General features: G+C 48.4%; 1 protein-coding gene across 5 annotated transcripts in view; it reads left to right on the top strand.

Moving 5' to 3' along the window:
• The window catches only part of l3mbtl1 (L3MBTL histone methyl-lysine binding protein 1), a 147462-nt gene that overhangs the window by 65470 nt on the left and 64394 nt on the right, over positions 1-17598 (top strand). For all 5 annotated transcript variants that reach the window (XM_072515027.1, XM_072515024.1, XM_072515026.1 and 2 more), the window contains 2 exons: positions 7091-7241; positions 11512-11659. In XM_072515027.1, the coding sequence (XP_072371128.1) occupies positions 7091-7241; positions 11512-11659 (299 nt within the window). The remainder of the gene's footprint in view (positions 1-7090; positions 7242-11511; positions 11660-17598) is intronic.

Here is a 17598-nt window from a genome sequence, read left to right as displayed (position 1 = left end):
GAGGGAACCTTGCAGGTGAGGTAGTGTTCCCAAGCACTTGCTGCCCTTGTCCTTCCAAGATGGTGGTGGTTGTTGGTTTGGAAGGTGCGATCGTAAGAACCTTGGGGGTTCCTGCAGTGCATCTTGTGGATGTTACACATTGCTGCCACTATGCATCAGTGGTGGAGGGAGGCAGGAGATGAGATACTCGCTGCAGGATTCCTAGCCTCTGACCTGCTCTTGTAGCTGTATTATTTATCTAGATAGTCCAGTTGAGTTTCTGATGAATGGTAACCCCCCCCCCCCCCCCAGGATGTTGATAGTGGGGCATTCAGTTATGATAATGCCATTGAATGCCAAGGGGTGATAATTAGATTCTCTCTTGTTGGAAATGGCTCATTGCTTGGCATTTGTGTGACATGAATATTTCTTTCCACTTGTCAGCCCAAGTCTGGATATTTTCCAGAACTTGTTGCATTTGGACATGGACTGCTTCAGTACCTGAGGAGTAGTGAATGGTGTTTAATATTGTGCAATCGGCAGCAATCATCCTACTTCTGACTTTATGATGGAAGGAAGGTTATTGATGAAGCAGTTGAAGATGGTTCAGCCTAGGACAGTCCCCTGAGGAACCCTGCAGTGATGTCTGACCTCCAACAACCACAACCATCTTCCTTTATGCTAGGTATGACTCCAACCAGCAGAGACTTTCCCCCTGATTCCCATTGACTCCAGTTTTGCTAGATCTCCTTGATACTACACTCTGTCAAATGTGGCCTTGATATCAAGGACAGTCACTCTTATCTCTCTTCTGGAGTTCTGCTGTTTTGTCCATGATTGAGCCAAGGCTGTAATGTGGCAATGGAGCCTCTTCCTCCAGTGAGTTGTTTAATTCTTCACCAACATTCACAGCTGGATGTGGCAGGACTACAGAACACAGATCTGAGTGGCACTGGCAGAACCCAAACAGCATCAGTGAGCAGCTTATTGCTAAGCAAGTACTGCGTGATAGGAATGTTGATGACCCCTTCCATCGCCTGATTGATGATCGAGAGTGGACTGATGGGGCAGTAATTGGCTGGGTTGCATTTGGCCTGCTTTTTGTGTACAGGACACACCTGGACAATTTCCACATTGCCGGTTAGATGCCAGTGCTGTAGCTGGCTGGAACAGCTTGGCTGGGGGCACGGGAAATTCTGGAACACAAGTACATTGGTGTCCTACAGGATGCATTTTAGGCTGTACATTTCTCCATATTATTCTGTCACTGTGAGTTCATGCGGAGACTTCTGCTATGGGCTAGAACAAAAGTATAAACCCATTTCTAAAGAGTCTTGCAGTACAGAAAGAGGGCCTTTGGCTCATTGTGTCTGTGCCAGCCATCAAGCACCTATCTATTTGTGTGGCATTTGCATGTTCTCCCCGTGCCTGTGTGGGTCTCCTCTAGGTGATCCAGTTTCCTCCCACATTCCAAAGATGTGCAGGTTTGGTGGATTGACCATGACAGATGCGTGGGGTAGAGTACTCTTTTGGAGGGTCGATGCAGACTTGATGGGCTGAATGGCCTCGTTCTGCACTGTAGGGATTATATGGTGTAATGACTTAGATGAGGCCTTTGAGATTGACCAATTGATTAGTGGCCCAATCGGGGAACCTCTTTTCTGTATATAACAGTGTGTCAGATCATCTGCACTCCCAGTGTAGATAGCAAGCTGAATGAACATGGTCGTACTGCTGTTGGTTTTGTTAATAAAAGGAATTCTGGTGAAGGGACTTCTGCTTCTGTGGACTTATTACAGTGGCGATGAGGAAAACGGAATGACCCAAAGGAACCTGCTCATTATCAGCCGTCACATACTGAGGGCAAGCCATTGACAGGCAAATGCGTTTATTTGGAAAGCTGGATTCTTTTGACCCTGCAGTGGAAGACTGGGCCCAATATGTAGAGCGGATGAAATACTTCTTCAGAGTGAACGATATAGTTCCGGATGAAAAGCAACGGGTCATTCTGCTGACCGCGTGTGGGCCGGCAGCTTTTGCCATTATACACAGTCTCACTTTTCCAGAGGCACTGAACACAAAATCTTTCCTGCGATTGGCGGACTTAGTAAAAAAGTACTATGACCCTAAGCCACCTCTGATCCTGCAAAGGTACTGGTTTTAGTCAGCATTCCAAGACACGGGGGAGTCAGTCACTAATGTTTTAACAAGATTAAGGCGATTAGCAGAGGCTTGCAAATTTGGCCTGACGCTAAATGAGATGCTCCGAGATCGGTTGGTGTGTGGAATAAATAATTTAGCAATATAAAAATGTCTGGTAGCAGAGGCCAAGCTGGATTGCAAACAAACATCGCGGCTGACTTTCTCCTTAGAAAAAGTGGCGAACGGAGCACATGTGTTACAGGGTACTCCGATGGAAGTAGACGCCCACACCAGTGCAACCGAATTAAGGAACTACCACTGGGGGATAGGCAACTGCATAGCCACCCTCAGGAACGACTCGGATATTAAGGAACCCAGACCCACTTGCAGAACCGCTCCCAAGCAAGGGAAAATTAGGACCAGACAGACGGCAGCCTCTGCAGTATTCCACCTGGCAAGATATTGTAGTTGTTGTCAGAATTCGGAGCCAGAAGAAACAGAAGTCCAAAACCAACATTTCCGAGAAGGATCCGTAGGCTTGGACAGGAGAATGCACATCCTGGAAGCCCCACCTCCCTCCGACGAGGAACAACTAAATTGTGTAACGATGGTTAAATCAAAACACATTAAATTAACCATAAGGCTGAACAGACGTCCAACATTTATGGAGGTTGACACGGGAGCAGCCGGATCAGTGATAAGAGATACGGCTACCACTACTTAATAGTATTTAATAAAATTCGCACTGCACTCCAAACTTATTATTTATGGATTCTATTATAACCTAATTTTCCAACACTTGGTTTGTAGCCTTGTGGATTTGCAAATTTGTTATAAGCAGTACACAAAAAGAATCTTTCTGCTGTTGGGGTCATTGGTGGATGGAGTGAGATGAAGAGAAATAAAAATAAATTTGCTTCTCATTTAGAAATTAGTTTTTAATATATCTGTTCACTAATTATTCAGTGAAGAGCAAGTAACTAATTGGAATCATGTTTTTTAATTAGGTAGCATTACATTTCTGCTTAATTAGAAAAACTTTGATAATTAATTATAAATGTATAGTTATGTTAATATAGTTGAAATTAATTAGCTCGCTGATTTTAATTAAAAGAATAGTCCATTCTGGTCCTATAAAAATGATAATTAACCTGATGTTTGTAACTATACACCTGCTGTTAATGGTACATCAATGTAAAACACTTATTATTGTGTTTCTTTCAGAGAAAAAAGACATACACTTCTCAGTAGTTATTGAGCACCTGTAATATTAAAATATTTGAGAAATGATACAACAAATAATGTGGAGAGCCATTTATATACAGCCCAAAAATATGCAGGTTAGATGGATTGGCCTTGATCAATTCCCCCTTAGTGTCCAAAAATGTGCAGGTTAGATGGGGTTACAGGGATGGGGTGAGGGAGTGGGCCTTGGTTGGGTGTTCTTTCAGAGTGTTGGTGCAGATTCGTTGGCCAAATGGCATCCTTCTACACTGTAGGAATGGTATGGTTCTATTCTATAGTATGCAAGTGACCTAACTTCTTTTTTTAAAAATGTTTTTATTCTCCATTTTCACATTTTCCTTCAAAATTCACACCCCACCCACAAACAGTAAACGGTAACAAATACAAAATCAATCCCCTTAACAATATCAACGATCCCATCCTCCCACCACCCCAAACAACGGCCCACCTGTCAATATATGCATCCAATAAAACAAACCCTCCCACGGTGGCAACAAAGGAGAAAAAGAAAAAGGAATCCAGGACCCCCCATGGTCACCATTGACCTATAGAGTCCACTCCCCCTCCTCCCCCCTACACTCAACGCCCTCCAACCTCTGAAAGAGTACCGTACATGATACCCAAGAGTTGTAAGCTCCCCCCCATCAGTCTCCAACTCCTCCCGTCCACTGCCTCTTGTAAAACTCCTCCCCCCAACCTCGGTTCCTTCCCCCGAACTTTCCACCCCGACTAGACCACTCGGACCCTGTTCTGCCAGGCTCCGTTGGCCGCAGCCCCTCCCCCCACCTCACTCCCGTTCGCTGGCCGGTTTGCGCCCGCCCGGGTCCCTTTCCCCCTTGCCCGGCCCTAGGAAGCCCAGAAATCCCCTTTTAGCACACAAACCCCACATATCCACCTACACCCCAAAGAGCCCTCATTTCGAGTGAAAGTCCCATCACTTCCCTTGTCCAAATATATACAACATTGGCTCCTTTAACCCTTACACCCGCACGCAGTGAAACAAAAAAGAAGAAAATACAGACAGTCATGAGGTTACCTGGCAAATTTCCCAATTTGTCAGTTCCGCCATAGTCCTTCTGCCTTCGCAAACTCTTCCGCTGCTTCCGCCGTTCCGAAATAAAAGTCCCTGAGCTTGTGAGTCATCCTCAGCTTCACTGGGTATACAATGCCGCACTGCACCTTGCTAATGTACAGTGCCCTCGTCATCCGGTTGAAGGCAGCCCGCCTCCTCGCCAGCTCCACCGTAAAGTCCTGGTATACATGTATACCAGCTCCAGCCCACTGCACCACCCGCTTCTGCTTGGCCCAGCTCAGGACCTTCTCCTTCACACTGTACCTACGGAAGCACAGAGTCACTGCCCTTGGCGGCTCACTCGCCTTTGGTACAGGCCTCCACGACCGATGAGCCCGATCCAGTTCATATCGGGAGGGATCCTCCCCCTCCCCCAATAGTTTTGCCAGCATCGCGGCAAAATACTCAGTCGGCCTCGGTCCTTCATCTCCTTCGGGCAGCCCCACAATCCTCAAATTCTGTCGCCTGGATCTGTTTTCCAGGTCTTCCATTTTTCCTCGCAGATCCTTGTTAATGTCCATCACCTTCCGCATGTCCTTCCCCATCGAGGCAAGTTCATCACCGTGCTGCAATACCGTTTCCTCCACTTCCTTCAGCGCCTCCTCTTGCTCTCGCACCTCCGCCACTGCGCTCGCCACCGCCTTCGTCACTGGGGAGATCGCCTCCTCCACCAGCGCACTCAAAACCTCTCTCATCTCCTTCCTCATTGTCTCCATGTATTTTGTAAACTGCCTTTCGAATTCCGCAGCCATCACCTTAGTTATTTCTTCAGCCATAAGCAATGCGGCCTCCCCTGGTGCTCCAGCCTCCATTTTCCTTGGTGACCCCGCGGTGACCTTTCCACTCCCCGACAGCCTTCAGCTGTTTTCCTTACGGACGTTATTTTGCTCACCCTCGATATTTTTCTTCACTGTGCCTTCACTCTGCCGCCTCTGTGCCTTCCCCCTGCTTTTGCCGCCTCCGTGGACCCTGGGACCAGGCTTGAAGCCCCGAAAATGCCGTTCCCGAACTGGAGCCCTCCATTGTGCGGCTGCCTCCTGCCCGCCGTCACCGGAAGTCTCGTGACCTAACTTCTTAATGCTACTGTCTAATATTTAAGATTGTCTTCTGGTATGATGTTTTTGTGAGAAAAGGCAAGAGAATTCTTCTGTTGCTTACATTAACACAAAGCCCTACAAAAAGTTTCTAATTTTTCCTAATTTGTTGCAAAGCTACTGGGTTCTAATTTCATTCTTTTAGTCTTTTCTTGGGATTGAGCATTGCTGTTGAGTCCAACATTTTTTGCCGGTTCGATTGGCCCTTGAGAAAGTGGTGGTGAGCTGCCTACTTGGGTCGCCGCAGTCCATCTCATGTACACCACAGTGCAGTTTGGAAAGGATTTCTAGGCTTTCTGATCCAGTGACAGTGAAGGAACAGTGATATATTTCCAAGTCAGGATGGTGTGTGGCTTGTATAGGGACAGGCAAGTGATGGCGTTCCCATGCATCTCCAACCTTTGTCCTTGGTGGGAGAGGTCACAGGTTTGGAATGTTCTTTTGCAGGAGCCTTGGTGTGTTGCTGCAGTGCATTTTATACATGGTACACACTGCTGCCACTGTGTGTCGATGGTGGAGGGAGTGAATGTTTGTGGATGGGGTGCCAATCAAGCGGGCTGCTTTGTCTCAGATGGTATACAGATTTGTGAGTTTTGTTAGAACTGTACTCATCGAGGCAAGTGGAGAGTATTCCATCACACTCCTGACTTGTGCCTTCTAGATCATAGAACCATAGAATTTCTACAGTGCAGAAGGAGGCCATTTGGCCCATTGCATCTGCACTGACCCTCTGAAGGAGTACCCTACCTAGGCCCACTTCACTGCCCTATTCCTGTAACCCCACATAACCTACAGGCGTTTGGACACAAAGGTGCAACTTAGCATGGCCAATCCACCCAACCTGCACATCTTTGTAAGAAGTGTCACAGCACCAGGTTAATGTCCAACAGGTTGATTTGAAATCACCAGCTTTCAGAGCGCTGTTCCTTCATTGGGGCTTCTCTTAGTAACAGAAGGTAGCAAACCAATTGTTGCAATTGTTGTAGAAAATCATAGTACATCTTCCAGCCGTTCCCGTTGACGGGATCTTCCGATCCTGCTGATGGCGTGTCCCCGCCGTGGGTTACCGGTAGTGGAGGGTGTAAACAGCAGGAAGACCTGTTGACAGCGGCGGGACTGGAAGATCCTCCTGCTGGCTTAGGCAGGCCGCCTCTGCTGCCGTGTGGGTGGGGTGGGGGGTGGGGGGGGGTTGAGTTTGGGGGGGGGGTAGGAGGGAAGATTCCACCCACAATGTGTGGTCTTGAGGATATTTTTTGATCTTGATTCACCATCAGATAGAAATCATCAGTCATAAATCTTGGAGAATCGCAGAGAATGCTTGAGGTAGAGTAAAACCCACAGGATCTCCTGTCTCAGTCTCTTTACCTCGTAGCACCTCTGGTCGTCCATTTAACATGTGTGTCCACCTACGCAGCCTTCATTTAATCAACGCTAATTAATCAGTTAATAACGAAAGTGTGTGTTCTGTTGATGGATTTTGCACATACATTTATCAGAAGAGTATGTTTTTAATGAATAATATTTTTATTTTTTCTATTATATTCTTTGTCCCCCACAGTGAAACGGACGGGTGTATCTTACATGAATGAGCTGCCACATGTAGAAAGTACCTGCTGCTGTGTGAACTGTGGTCACTCTTATTCAGTGAATGAAGCCAGAAGCAACAGGAGATTCTGCAGTGAGCTTTGCCTACGGCAGTTTAAAGAGAAGTAAGATATTTGCATGTAAAGTTACCCATTGCTAATGTACAGGAGATCTTTTCACTTTTGCTATTATCTAGAATAAATCCTTAACTTTGCACAATAATGGTGGGGCATTTATAATTGATGGATAAAAGAAAGTGCCAGATAATTGAGGATCTCAACATCGCTGACTCTGCTTGATGATTGCACCCAACCCAAGGTGCAACCTGTACGGACAACAAACCTGGCCCAACCTGAAGTTGCAAACCAGTGCATTTATTTGCATGTAGGTACGGTGCCACCCTGACCCAATCTGCCTAAAGGTGTAGCTCAGTGTATTTAGAACAAAATGTACTTCTAATATCCAGCCTTAGGTTACAACCCCAGAACAAAATGATACCATCCAATTGAAGTCTTGACTCTTCAAGGCCTGGCTTATTGATAATAACAGACGTTGATAATGGAAAGATTGAAATTTGATGTACTATTGTAAAATTTTAAGAAAAGCTCAATTCATTGGAACATTTCCAGGATTTTATATACTGGCATGGGAAAGTATACGCTCCACAACACAGGAATAATTTCACATCCTAAGATCACAGCCCAACTTGAAAATTTTCTAGCAAGCTGCTGGCAATTGAAAAATAAACCAAACAGCTGTGCAGTGGCTCTCTTTAAATGAATACTCGCTGTGACCATGACAACGCGGATGATTTCAGCCTTTTAGCTTAAGTGTTGAGGAGAAACTCATAAAACTGAACCTAATCTCAGTGGAGGAAAGGGAATTCAGAGGGTGTATAGTTCCGATCCTTAAACTTCTGAGACCAGTGGACCACAGTGGGGGTAAATAGGTCATTAAACCTCAACTGTTCTCATTGAATAAGACAGAATGAACAGGGAATTAACAGTTGGTATTGTTGGTGGTCCTCTTGCCTCTTGAAGGATCAATCTCTAAGTGGAGTGCTTAAATTCGCAATCTAAACTGATGCATATATGTAATACTGAAGTGTTGCTAAACTGAGGTGTTTGTTTCTATTGAAATCGGTGTTCAAAATACCAAGGCATTTATCAGAACAGAATAGGGACATCTCTCACAACCATTATGATGAAAAATTGATGAAATGGCTAATCACTTAGTTGTTTGTTGGATTACTGTGGAAATTGGCTGTAGTTTTTGTCTTTACAATAATTCAATGGATTCCGAGTAATTCATTTTATGTGAGGAGATTTGAGATGTGGCAAGGTCTTTTAATAAGCTTAAATTAACAGATTCTTTCCCCAGAGGTCAGTGCATAGGCGCAACGGACTTCTAGCTAAAATTATGTTGATTACTATCTGGTTAATGTCGTGTTGGGTGTTCTGATGCACAAATGATCCAACACGGCTGTAGATGGTACAACTCTGTTTTATTGTCTAATCAACGGTAACAACTAACTACTGGCTTGGGTACGTGCTTTGCCAGCTAACCTGTGGACCCAGCCCTATCACTATCTTAGTGAGGCACTCAGCACATGGTCTATGTCTGAGTGGCGCGCTGTGAGCTCTGTGCTCTGAGCTATCTCCTGGTAGAATGAGCGTGTGGTGTTCCCTGTTTTATAGTGCGTGTGCTCTCACTGGTGATTGGCTGCGATGTTATGCATGTCCTGGTTGGTCCAACTGCCTGTCCATCAGTGTGTGTGTGAATGCACCATGATATGCTGATCTGGATATCATGACATCCCCCCCTTTCACAAAGGATATGTGCCTACATGATAATAAATAGAAATGTGTACTGAGTGCATCTGAGTATGTGTGTGCAATATTTACAACATGTACATGAGGCTAAACTATATACAGAGGACGGTGTCAGGTGCAACAGAACAACGACGTTGTACCAATAACAGAACAAATGCAATCAGCAAACGACGAGAGAAAACTCTGGAACAATGAACGACAAGAAAAGAAACTCGTGAACAGTACTGTAAAACAATTCAGTGAGTCCAATGTGCTAACAGGCTCATTAGTCAAGTATCTCAGGTGGGCGACGAATTCGGGTTGACCGTCAGGGTGGCACACAACTCATCGCCCGGATCAATGCTGTGCACTGGCAGCGGCAGGTGGTTCCCACTTGGGGACATCCGGTTCTTGTGGATTACCGCAACGCGGTATCGCTGGTCTGCATACTATCTGGATATGACTCAGTGAAGGTGGGCTGAATTGCCCGCACGTCACTGCAAGTCTGGCGGAATTGTTGGGAGTTGGCAGGTTGAGCTGCTCGACAGCAGGCAGCATAGTGGCCCATCCTGCCACATCATAGGCATTGTCGCGCTTTGGCCGGACATTGCCGCTTTAAGTGGGCGGAGCCACAGTTGCCGCACGTCATGACGTCATGGCGTTCATTGCGTTTGTTGCACCACTGTGCATGTGTGGTGCGGTCCTGCGCAGAGCGTGCCTGCGCATCGCGTTCCTCTGCGGCAACGTCCCCTCTTTTGGCACGTACAAGCGCGGGAGGCCTCGGAAAGCGCGGGAAATAGCCGCCCTCGTCCGGGCCGCAGGCCGGGAGGTACTCGATCGACTGGACCCGCTCCGCCTCGTGGGGCCCGTGATGTGCCGTTTCGGCCGTCTGGATTTGGGAGTACCGGCTGGTCGCATTCTCATGGAGGACGCAGGTCTCGATGGCAGTCGCTAGGGTGAGTCGCTTTATTTTAAGGAGCTGCTGGCGTAGGGTGTCCGAGATGACCCCAAAAACTATCTGATTTCGTATCATGGAGTCGGAGTAGCCCCATAGCCGCAGGACTGCACGAGGATTCGGATGTGTGTTAAGTAAGATTGGAAAGGCTCATTCTTACCCTGCAGGCGCTGCCGGAACAGGTACCTCTCGAAGCTCTCATTGACTTCCACGTCATGACGCCATGGCGTTTGTTGCGTTTGTTGCGCCACCATGTATGCGTGGTGCAGTCCTGCGTAGAGCACGCCTGCGCATCGCGTTCCTCTGCGGCAACGTCCCCTCTTTTGGCGCGTACAAGCGCGGGAGGCCTTGGAAAGCGCGCAAAATGGCCGCCCTCGTCCGGGCCGCAGGCCGGGAGGTACTCGATCGACTGGACCCGCTCCGCCTCATGGGGCCCGTAATGTGCCATTTCGGCCGTCTGGATTTGGGATTACCGGCTGGTCGCGTTCTCATGGAGGACGCAGGTCTCGATGGCAGTCGCTAGGGTGAGTCGCTTTATTTTAAGGAGCTGCTGGCGCAGGGTGTCCGAGATGACCCCAAAAACTATCTGATCTCGTATCATGGAGTTGGACTGGCCCCATAGCCGCAGGACTGTGCGAGGATTCGGAGGTGTGTTAAGTAAGATTGGAAAAGCTCATCCTTACCCTTCAGGCGCTGCCGGAGCAGGTACCTCTCGAAGCTCTCATTGACTTCCACGCTGAAGTGTTCATCAAACTTCAGAAGCACCGTCTTATATTTTGTTTTGTCCTCGCCTTCCGCGAATGCCAGGGAGTTAAAGATGTGGATGGCCTGTTGCCCCGCCGTGGAGAGGAGGAAGGCAATCTTCCTGGTGTCCGAAGCATTCTCCCTGTCTGTGGCTTCAGGAAGAGCTGGAAGCGCTGTTTAAACAGCTTCCAGTTTACGCCGAGATTGCCAGCGATTCGGAGCAGCTGCAGCAGGCCGATGTTTTCCATGGAGCAGGATAGCGGATTTCTGAAAGGGTGTAGGTAGGTCTCACAGTTGCTGGTTTGCGTCTACTACTGGTATCATGTCGTGTTGGGTGTTCTAATGCACAAATGGTCCGATACGGCTGTAGATGGTCCAACTCTGTTTTATTGTCTAATCAACGGTAACAACTAACTACTGGCTTGGGTACGTGCTTTACCAGCTAACCTGTGGACCCAGCCCTATCACTAACTTAGTGAGGCACTCAGCACATGGTGTATGTCTGAGTGGCACGCTGTGAGCTCTGTGCTCTGAGTTATCTCCTGGTAGAATGAGCGGGAACTGTGGTGTTCCCTCTTTTATAGTGCGTGTGCTCTCACTGGCGATTGGCTGCGATGTTGTGTGTGTGTTGGTTGGTCCAACTGCCTGTCCATCAGTGTGTGTGTGATTGCACCATGATATGCTGATCTGGATATCATGACAGTTAAGTATAGAACTTAAAATATGATTAGTTATATTAGGCATTCTAGGAATTAATCAACTTGCTTTGTTATATGATTGCCCATTTTAACAACCGCTGATAAACAACTCAATGTATTCTTTACTTCTGCGTATGTTTATACGATAGAGGCAAAAATATGCAAATTCCCTTTGCTTAATAAATAGGTCACTCAGAATGGGGAGTGCAGCAGTCAAGAGGAGTGCGGGAGCAATATTAAAACGTGTTAAAAAGAGGAAAAGGAAAGTGTGCCTGAGCCCTAGTTCAGAATCAGATGAAGAATATGATTTTGAATTAATTGAAGCAGAGCAAGTGGTAGGTATGCTTCATGCAATATTTAACTGATGTAATTTGACTTAAAGTAAAACCTCGGATACTTTAAAGTATTTTTGAATACCTTTAAATGCAAAACATGGTGCTGTGCTGCAATTAGAGATCGGCTCATTAAAAATAAATCTGAGAAATTCTCGGAATACTACATGTAACTGACATTATAGAGTTATGATGATTTTTCCAAAATATTTCTGCAAGTTTTCTCTTTACTTACATTTCGGAAACACATGGCATATGTACACTGCACTTTTTTTGGGGATGATATGTTTTGTACTCTCAACAAAGAGATTTGCTGACTTCCGGGTGCGGCGATGACCAGCTAAGTCGCACGTTTCGGCAGCTCCCGGTGGAACGGACTTTTGGGCTCTTAATAAGAGCCCCAACGGCAATTTTAACGGCTAGAAGCACTGTGCGGTAAACCAGAAGGGAATCCCCCCTGGAAACGGATGGAAAAAGGAGAGGGAAGTGGCCAGATTGCAGTGGATCCTTTGGAGCAGCGGCAAGGAAGGCAAGCAAGAACCAAGATGGCGACGGAAGGTGGCAGTTTAACATGGGGCCCTGAACAACAAGAGTTTTTGAAATGTTGCGTGGAAGAACTTAAAAAGGAAATGAAGAAGGAGCTGTTGGCCCCGATATTACAGGCGATCGAAGGGCTAAAGGATGAGCAAAAGACCCAGGAGAGGGAGCTTCGGGTCGTGAAGGCAAAGGCTGCCGAGAACGAGGACAATATACAGGGCCTGGTGGTGAAGACGGAGATGCACGAGGCACACCATAAACGATGTGTGGAAAGACTGGAGGTGCTGGAGAATAACGCGAGGAGGAATAATTTAAGGATTCTTGGTCTTCCTGAAGGTGCAGAAGGAGCAGACGTCGGGGCATATGTGAGCACGATGCTGCACTCCTTAATGGGAGCGGAGGCCCCGGCGGGTCCGCTGGAGGTGGAGGGAGCATACCGAGTGATGGCGCGAGGACCGAGAGCAGGAGAAATTCCTAGAGCCATAGTGGTGAGATTCCTCCGTTTTAAGGACAAAGAGATGGTCCTTAGATGGGCAAAGAAAACTCGGAGCAGTAGGTGGGAGAACGCGGTGATCCGCGTATATCAAGACTGGAGTGCGGAGGTGGCGAGAAGGAGGGCGAGCTTTAATCGGGCCAAGGCGGTGCTTCACAAAAAGAAGATAAAATTTGGAATGCTGCAACCGGCAAGACTGTGGGTCACATAGCAAGGGAGGCACCACTACTTTGAGACGGCGGGTGAGGCGTGGACTTTTATTGTGGAAGAAAAACTGGAATAAGCGGGTTATTAAAAAAGAACGTTTGAAACAAAGTGGTGGGGCGAGTATGGGGGGCGAAGAGGGGGGGAAAAAGGGGGGGAAAGATGAGTTTTATGTTATTAATCCTGCGATGCGGTAACTTTTCTCTCTTCCACAGGTGGTGGTGGAGGGAGGAAGGGAGGTGGAGGAAATGGGGCGTTGGCCATGGGGGGCGGGGCCAAAAGGGAAGCGCGGGCTTTGTTCCCGCGCTATGATAATCATGGCGGGAATAGGGAAGCAGGAAGGAGGGGGCGTCGCACGGTGCGAGCCGAGGTCACGGGGGGAAGCCGAGGTCGGCCAGAATTTGCTGACTTCTGGGAGCAACATGGGGGGTGTAACTACGCTAGTGGGGGATCTAGCGGGGGGGGGGGGGGTGGGAGGGGGGAGTTACTGGGTTGCTGCTGCTGGGGAGAGGGGGGAGCCGGAATGGGGTGGGGTGGGCGGGGGGGCACCGCCTGGGGGGGACACAGCTGCGTGGGAACCGGGTGAGGAGCTGGAAAAAGGGGATGGCTAATCGACAGGGGGGGGGGGGGGGGTAAAAAGCCCCCCAACCCGGTTGATCACGTGGAATGTGAGAGGGCTGAATGGGCCGATAAAGAGGGCACGAGTACTCGCACACCTTAAGAAACTTAAGGCAGACGTGGTTATGTTACAAGAGACGCACTTGAAACTTATAGACCAGGTTAGACTACGCAAAGGATGGGTGGGGCAGGTGTTTCATTCGGGGCTAGATGCGAAAAACAGGGGGGTGGCTATACTAGTGGGGAAGCGGGTTATGTTTGAGGCAAAGACCATAGTGGCGGATAGCGGGGGCAGATACGTGATGGTGAGTGGCAAATTACAGGGGGAGGCGGTGGTCTTGGTAAACGTATATGCCCCGAACTGGGATGATGCCAATTTTATGAGGCGCATGCTAGGACGCATCCCGGACCTAGAGGTGGGAAAGTTGGTAATGGGGGGAGATTTTAATACGGTGCTGGAGCCAGGGCTGGACAGGTCGACATCCAGGACTGGAAGGAGGCCGGCTGCAGCCAAGGTGCTTAAAGATTTTATGGAGCAGATGGGAGGAGTAGACCCGTGGAGATTTAGCAGACCTAGGAGTAAGGAGTTTTCGTTTTTCTCCTATGTCCACAAAGTTTATTCGCGAATAGACTTTTTTGTTTTGGGAAGGGCGTTAATCCCGAAGGTGAGGGGGATGGAGTATACGGCTATAGCCATTTCGGATCACGCTCCACATTGGGTAGACTTGGAGATAGGGGAGGAAACAGAAGGGCGTCCACCCTGGAGAATGGACATGGGACTAATGGCAGATGAAGGTGTGTGTATAAGGGTGAGGGGGTGCATTGAAAAATACTTGGAACTCAATGATAACGGGGAGGTCCAGGTGGGAGTGGTCTGGGAGGCGCTGAAGGCAGTGGTTAGAGGGGAGCTGATATCAATAAGGGCACATAAAGGAAAGCAGGAGAGTAGGGAACGGGAGCAGTTGCTGCAAGAACTTCTGAGGGTGGACAGGCAATATGCGGAGGCACCGGAGGAGGGACTGTACAGGGAAAGGCAAAGGTTACACGTAGAATTTGACTTGCTGACAACGGGTACTGCAGAAGCACAGTGGAGGAAGGCACAGGGTGTACAGTATGGGGAGAAGGCGAGCAGGTTGCTGGCCCATCAATTGAGGAAAAGGGGAGCAGCGAGGGAAATAGGGGGAGTGAGGGATGAGGAAGGAGAGATAGAGCGGGGAGCGGAGAGAGTGAATGGAGTGTTCAAGGCATTCTATAAAAGATTATACGAAGCTCGGCCCCCGGATGGGAAGGAGAGAATGATGTGCTTCCTGGACCGGCTGGAATTTCCTAAGGTGGAGGAGCAGGAGAGGGTGGGACTGGGAGCACAGATCGAGATAGAGGAAGTAGTGAAAGGAATTAGGAGTATGCAGGCGGGGAAGGCTCCGGGACCGGATGGATTTCCAGTCGAATTTTATAGGAAATATGTGGACTTGCTTGCCCCGATACTGATGAGAACCTTTAATGAGGCGAAGGAAAGGGGACAGCTGCCCCCGACTATGTCGGAGGCAACGATATCGCTTCTCCTAAAGAAGGAAAAAGACCCGCATTGACCTATTTCCCTCCTAAATGTAGATGCTAAGATTCTGGCCAAGGTAATGGCAATGAGGATAGAGGATTGTGTCCCGGGGGTAGTCCATGAGGACCAAACTGGGTTTGTGAAGGGGAGACAGCTGAATACGAATATACGGAGGCTGCTAGGGGTAATGATGATGCCCCCACCAGAGGGGGAAGCGGAGATAGTGGTGGCGATGGATGCCGAGAAAGCATTTGATAGAGTGGAGTGGGATTATTTGTGGGAGGTGTTGAGGAGATTTGGCTTTGGAGATGGGTATATTAGATGGGTACAGCTGCTGTATAGGGCCCCGATGGCGAGCGTGGTCACGAATGGACGGGGGTCTGCGTATTTTCGGCTCCATAGAGGGACGAGGCAGGGATGTCCTCTGTCCCCATTATTGTTTGCACTGGCGATTGAGCCCCTGGCAATAGCATTGAGGGGTTCCAGGAAGTGGAGGGGAGTACTCAGGGGAGGAGAGGAACACCGGGTATCTCTTTACGCGGACGATTTATTGGTGTATGTGGTGGACCCGACGGAGGGGATGCCAGAGATAATGCGGATACTTGGGGAGTTTGGAGAATTTTCAGGATATAAGCTGAACATGGGGAAAAGTGAGCTGTTTGTGGTGCATCCAGAGGAGCAGAGCAGAGAAATAGAGGACGTACCGCTGAGGAAGGTAACAAGGGACTTTCGCTACTTGGGGATCCAGATAGCCAAGAATTAGGGTACATTGCATAGGTTAAACTTAACGCGGTTGGTGGAACAGATGGAGGAGGACTTCAAGAGATGGGACATGGTATCCCTGTCACTGGCAGGGAGGGTACAAGCGGCTAAAATGGTGGTCCTCTCGAGATTCCTCTTTGTGTTTCAGTGCTTCCCGGTGGTGATCACGAAGGCTTTTTTCAAAAGGATTGAGAAGAGTATCATGAGTTTTGTGTGGGCCGGGAAGACCCCGAGAGTGAGGAAGGGATTTTTGCAGCGTCGTAGGGATAGGGGGGGAGGCTGGCGCTACCGAGCCTGAGTGAGTACTACTGGCCCGCCAACATCTCAATGGTATGTAAGTGGATGGGAGAAGAGGAGGGAGCGGTGTGGAAGAGATTGGAGAAGGCGTCCTGTAGGGGGACTTGCCTACAAGCCATGGTGACGGCGCCGTTGCCGTTCTCACCGAAGAAATACACCACAAGCCCGGTGGTGGTGGCTACTCTGAAAATTTGGGGGCAATGGAGACGGCATAGGGGAAAGACGGGAGCCTTGGTGTGGTCCCCGATAAGAAATGATCATAGGTTTGCTCCGGGGAGAATGGATGGGGGATTTGGAACATGGCAAAGAGCAGGAGTAACACAATTGAGAGATCTGTTTGTAGATGGGACATTTGCAAGTCTGGGAGCGCTGACCGAAAAATATGGGTTGCCCCAAGGGAATGCATTCCGGTATATGCAACTGAGGGCTTTTACGAGGCAACAGGTGAGGGAATTCCCACAGACCCCGACGCAGGAGGTGCAGGACAGAGTGATCTCAAAGACATGGGTGGGGGACGGTAAGGTGTCAGACATATATAGGGAGATGAGAGACGAGGGGGAGATTATGGTAGACGATCTGAAATGGAAATGGGAAGAAGAGCTAGGGGAGGAGATTGAGGAGGGGCTGTGGGCTGATGCCCTAAGTAGGGTAAACGCATCGTCCTCGTGTGCCAGGCTAAGCCTGATACAATTTAAGGTGTTACACAGGGCGCATATGACTGGAACACGGCTTAGCAAATTTTTTGGAGTAGAGGATAGGTGTGCGAGATGCTCGAAAAGCCCAGCGAATCACACCCACATGTTCTGGTCATGTCCGGCACTACAGGGGTTTTGGGTGGGGGTGACAAAGGTGCTTTCGAAGGTAGTGGGGGTCCAGGTCGAACCAAGCTGGGGGTTGGCTATATTTGGGGTTGCAGAAGAGCCGGGAGTGCAGGAGGCGAGAGAGGCTGATGTTTTGGCCTTTGCGTCCCTAGTAGCCCTGCGCAGGATACTGTTGATGTGGAAGGAAGCCAAGCCCCCGGGTGTGGAGACCTGGATAAATGACATGGCAGGGTTTATAAAGCTGGAACGGATTAAGTTCGTCCTAAGGGGATTGGCTCAAGGGTTCACCAGGCGGTGGCAACCGTTCGTCGAATACCTCACAGAAAGATAGAGGGAATGGAAAAGAAGAAGACAGCAGCAGCAGCAGCATGGTGGGGGGGGGGGGGGGGGGACCAGAGGGATTCTCAGGGATGTTAATATATAAGTATAATATGTATAGGTTGTTGTTATAGATAATTGTATATTGGACTGTTAAAACATATTTTTGGAGAATATTTATCTGGGACAAGGCAGTTGCCATTTAGTTTTGTTTTTGTTTATATATTATTTATTTCTTGTTTATAAAACTGGCCATTGTTATTTATATTGTTATATTACTGTGTAAAGGATACACAATGTACTGTGATGGTTGGCCAAAAATTTTCAATAAAATATT

Source organism: Scyliorhinus torazame, chromosome 8 (genome assembly GCF_047496885.1).
Source record: "Scyliorhinus torazame isolate Kashiwa2021f chromosome 8, sScyTor2.1, whole genome shotgun sequence".
NCBI lineage: Eukaryota > Metazoa > Chordata > Chondrichthyes > Carcharhiniformes > Scyliorhinidae > Scyliorhinus > Scyliorhinus torazame.
This window is presented reverse-complemented; position numbering and strand designations above follow the sequence as displayed.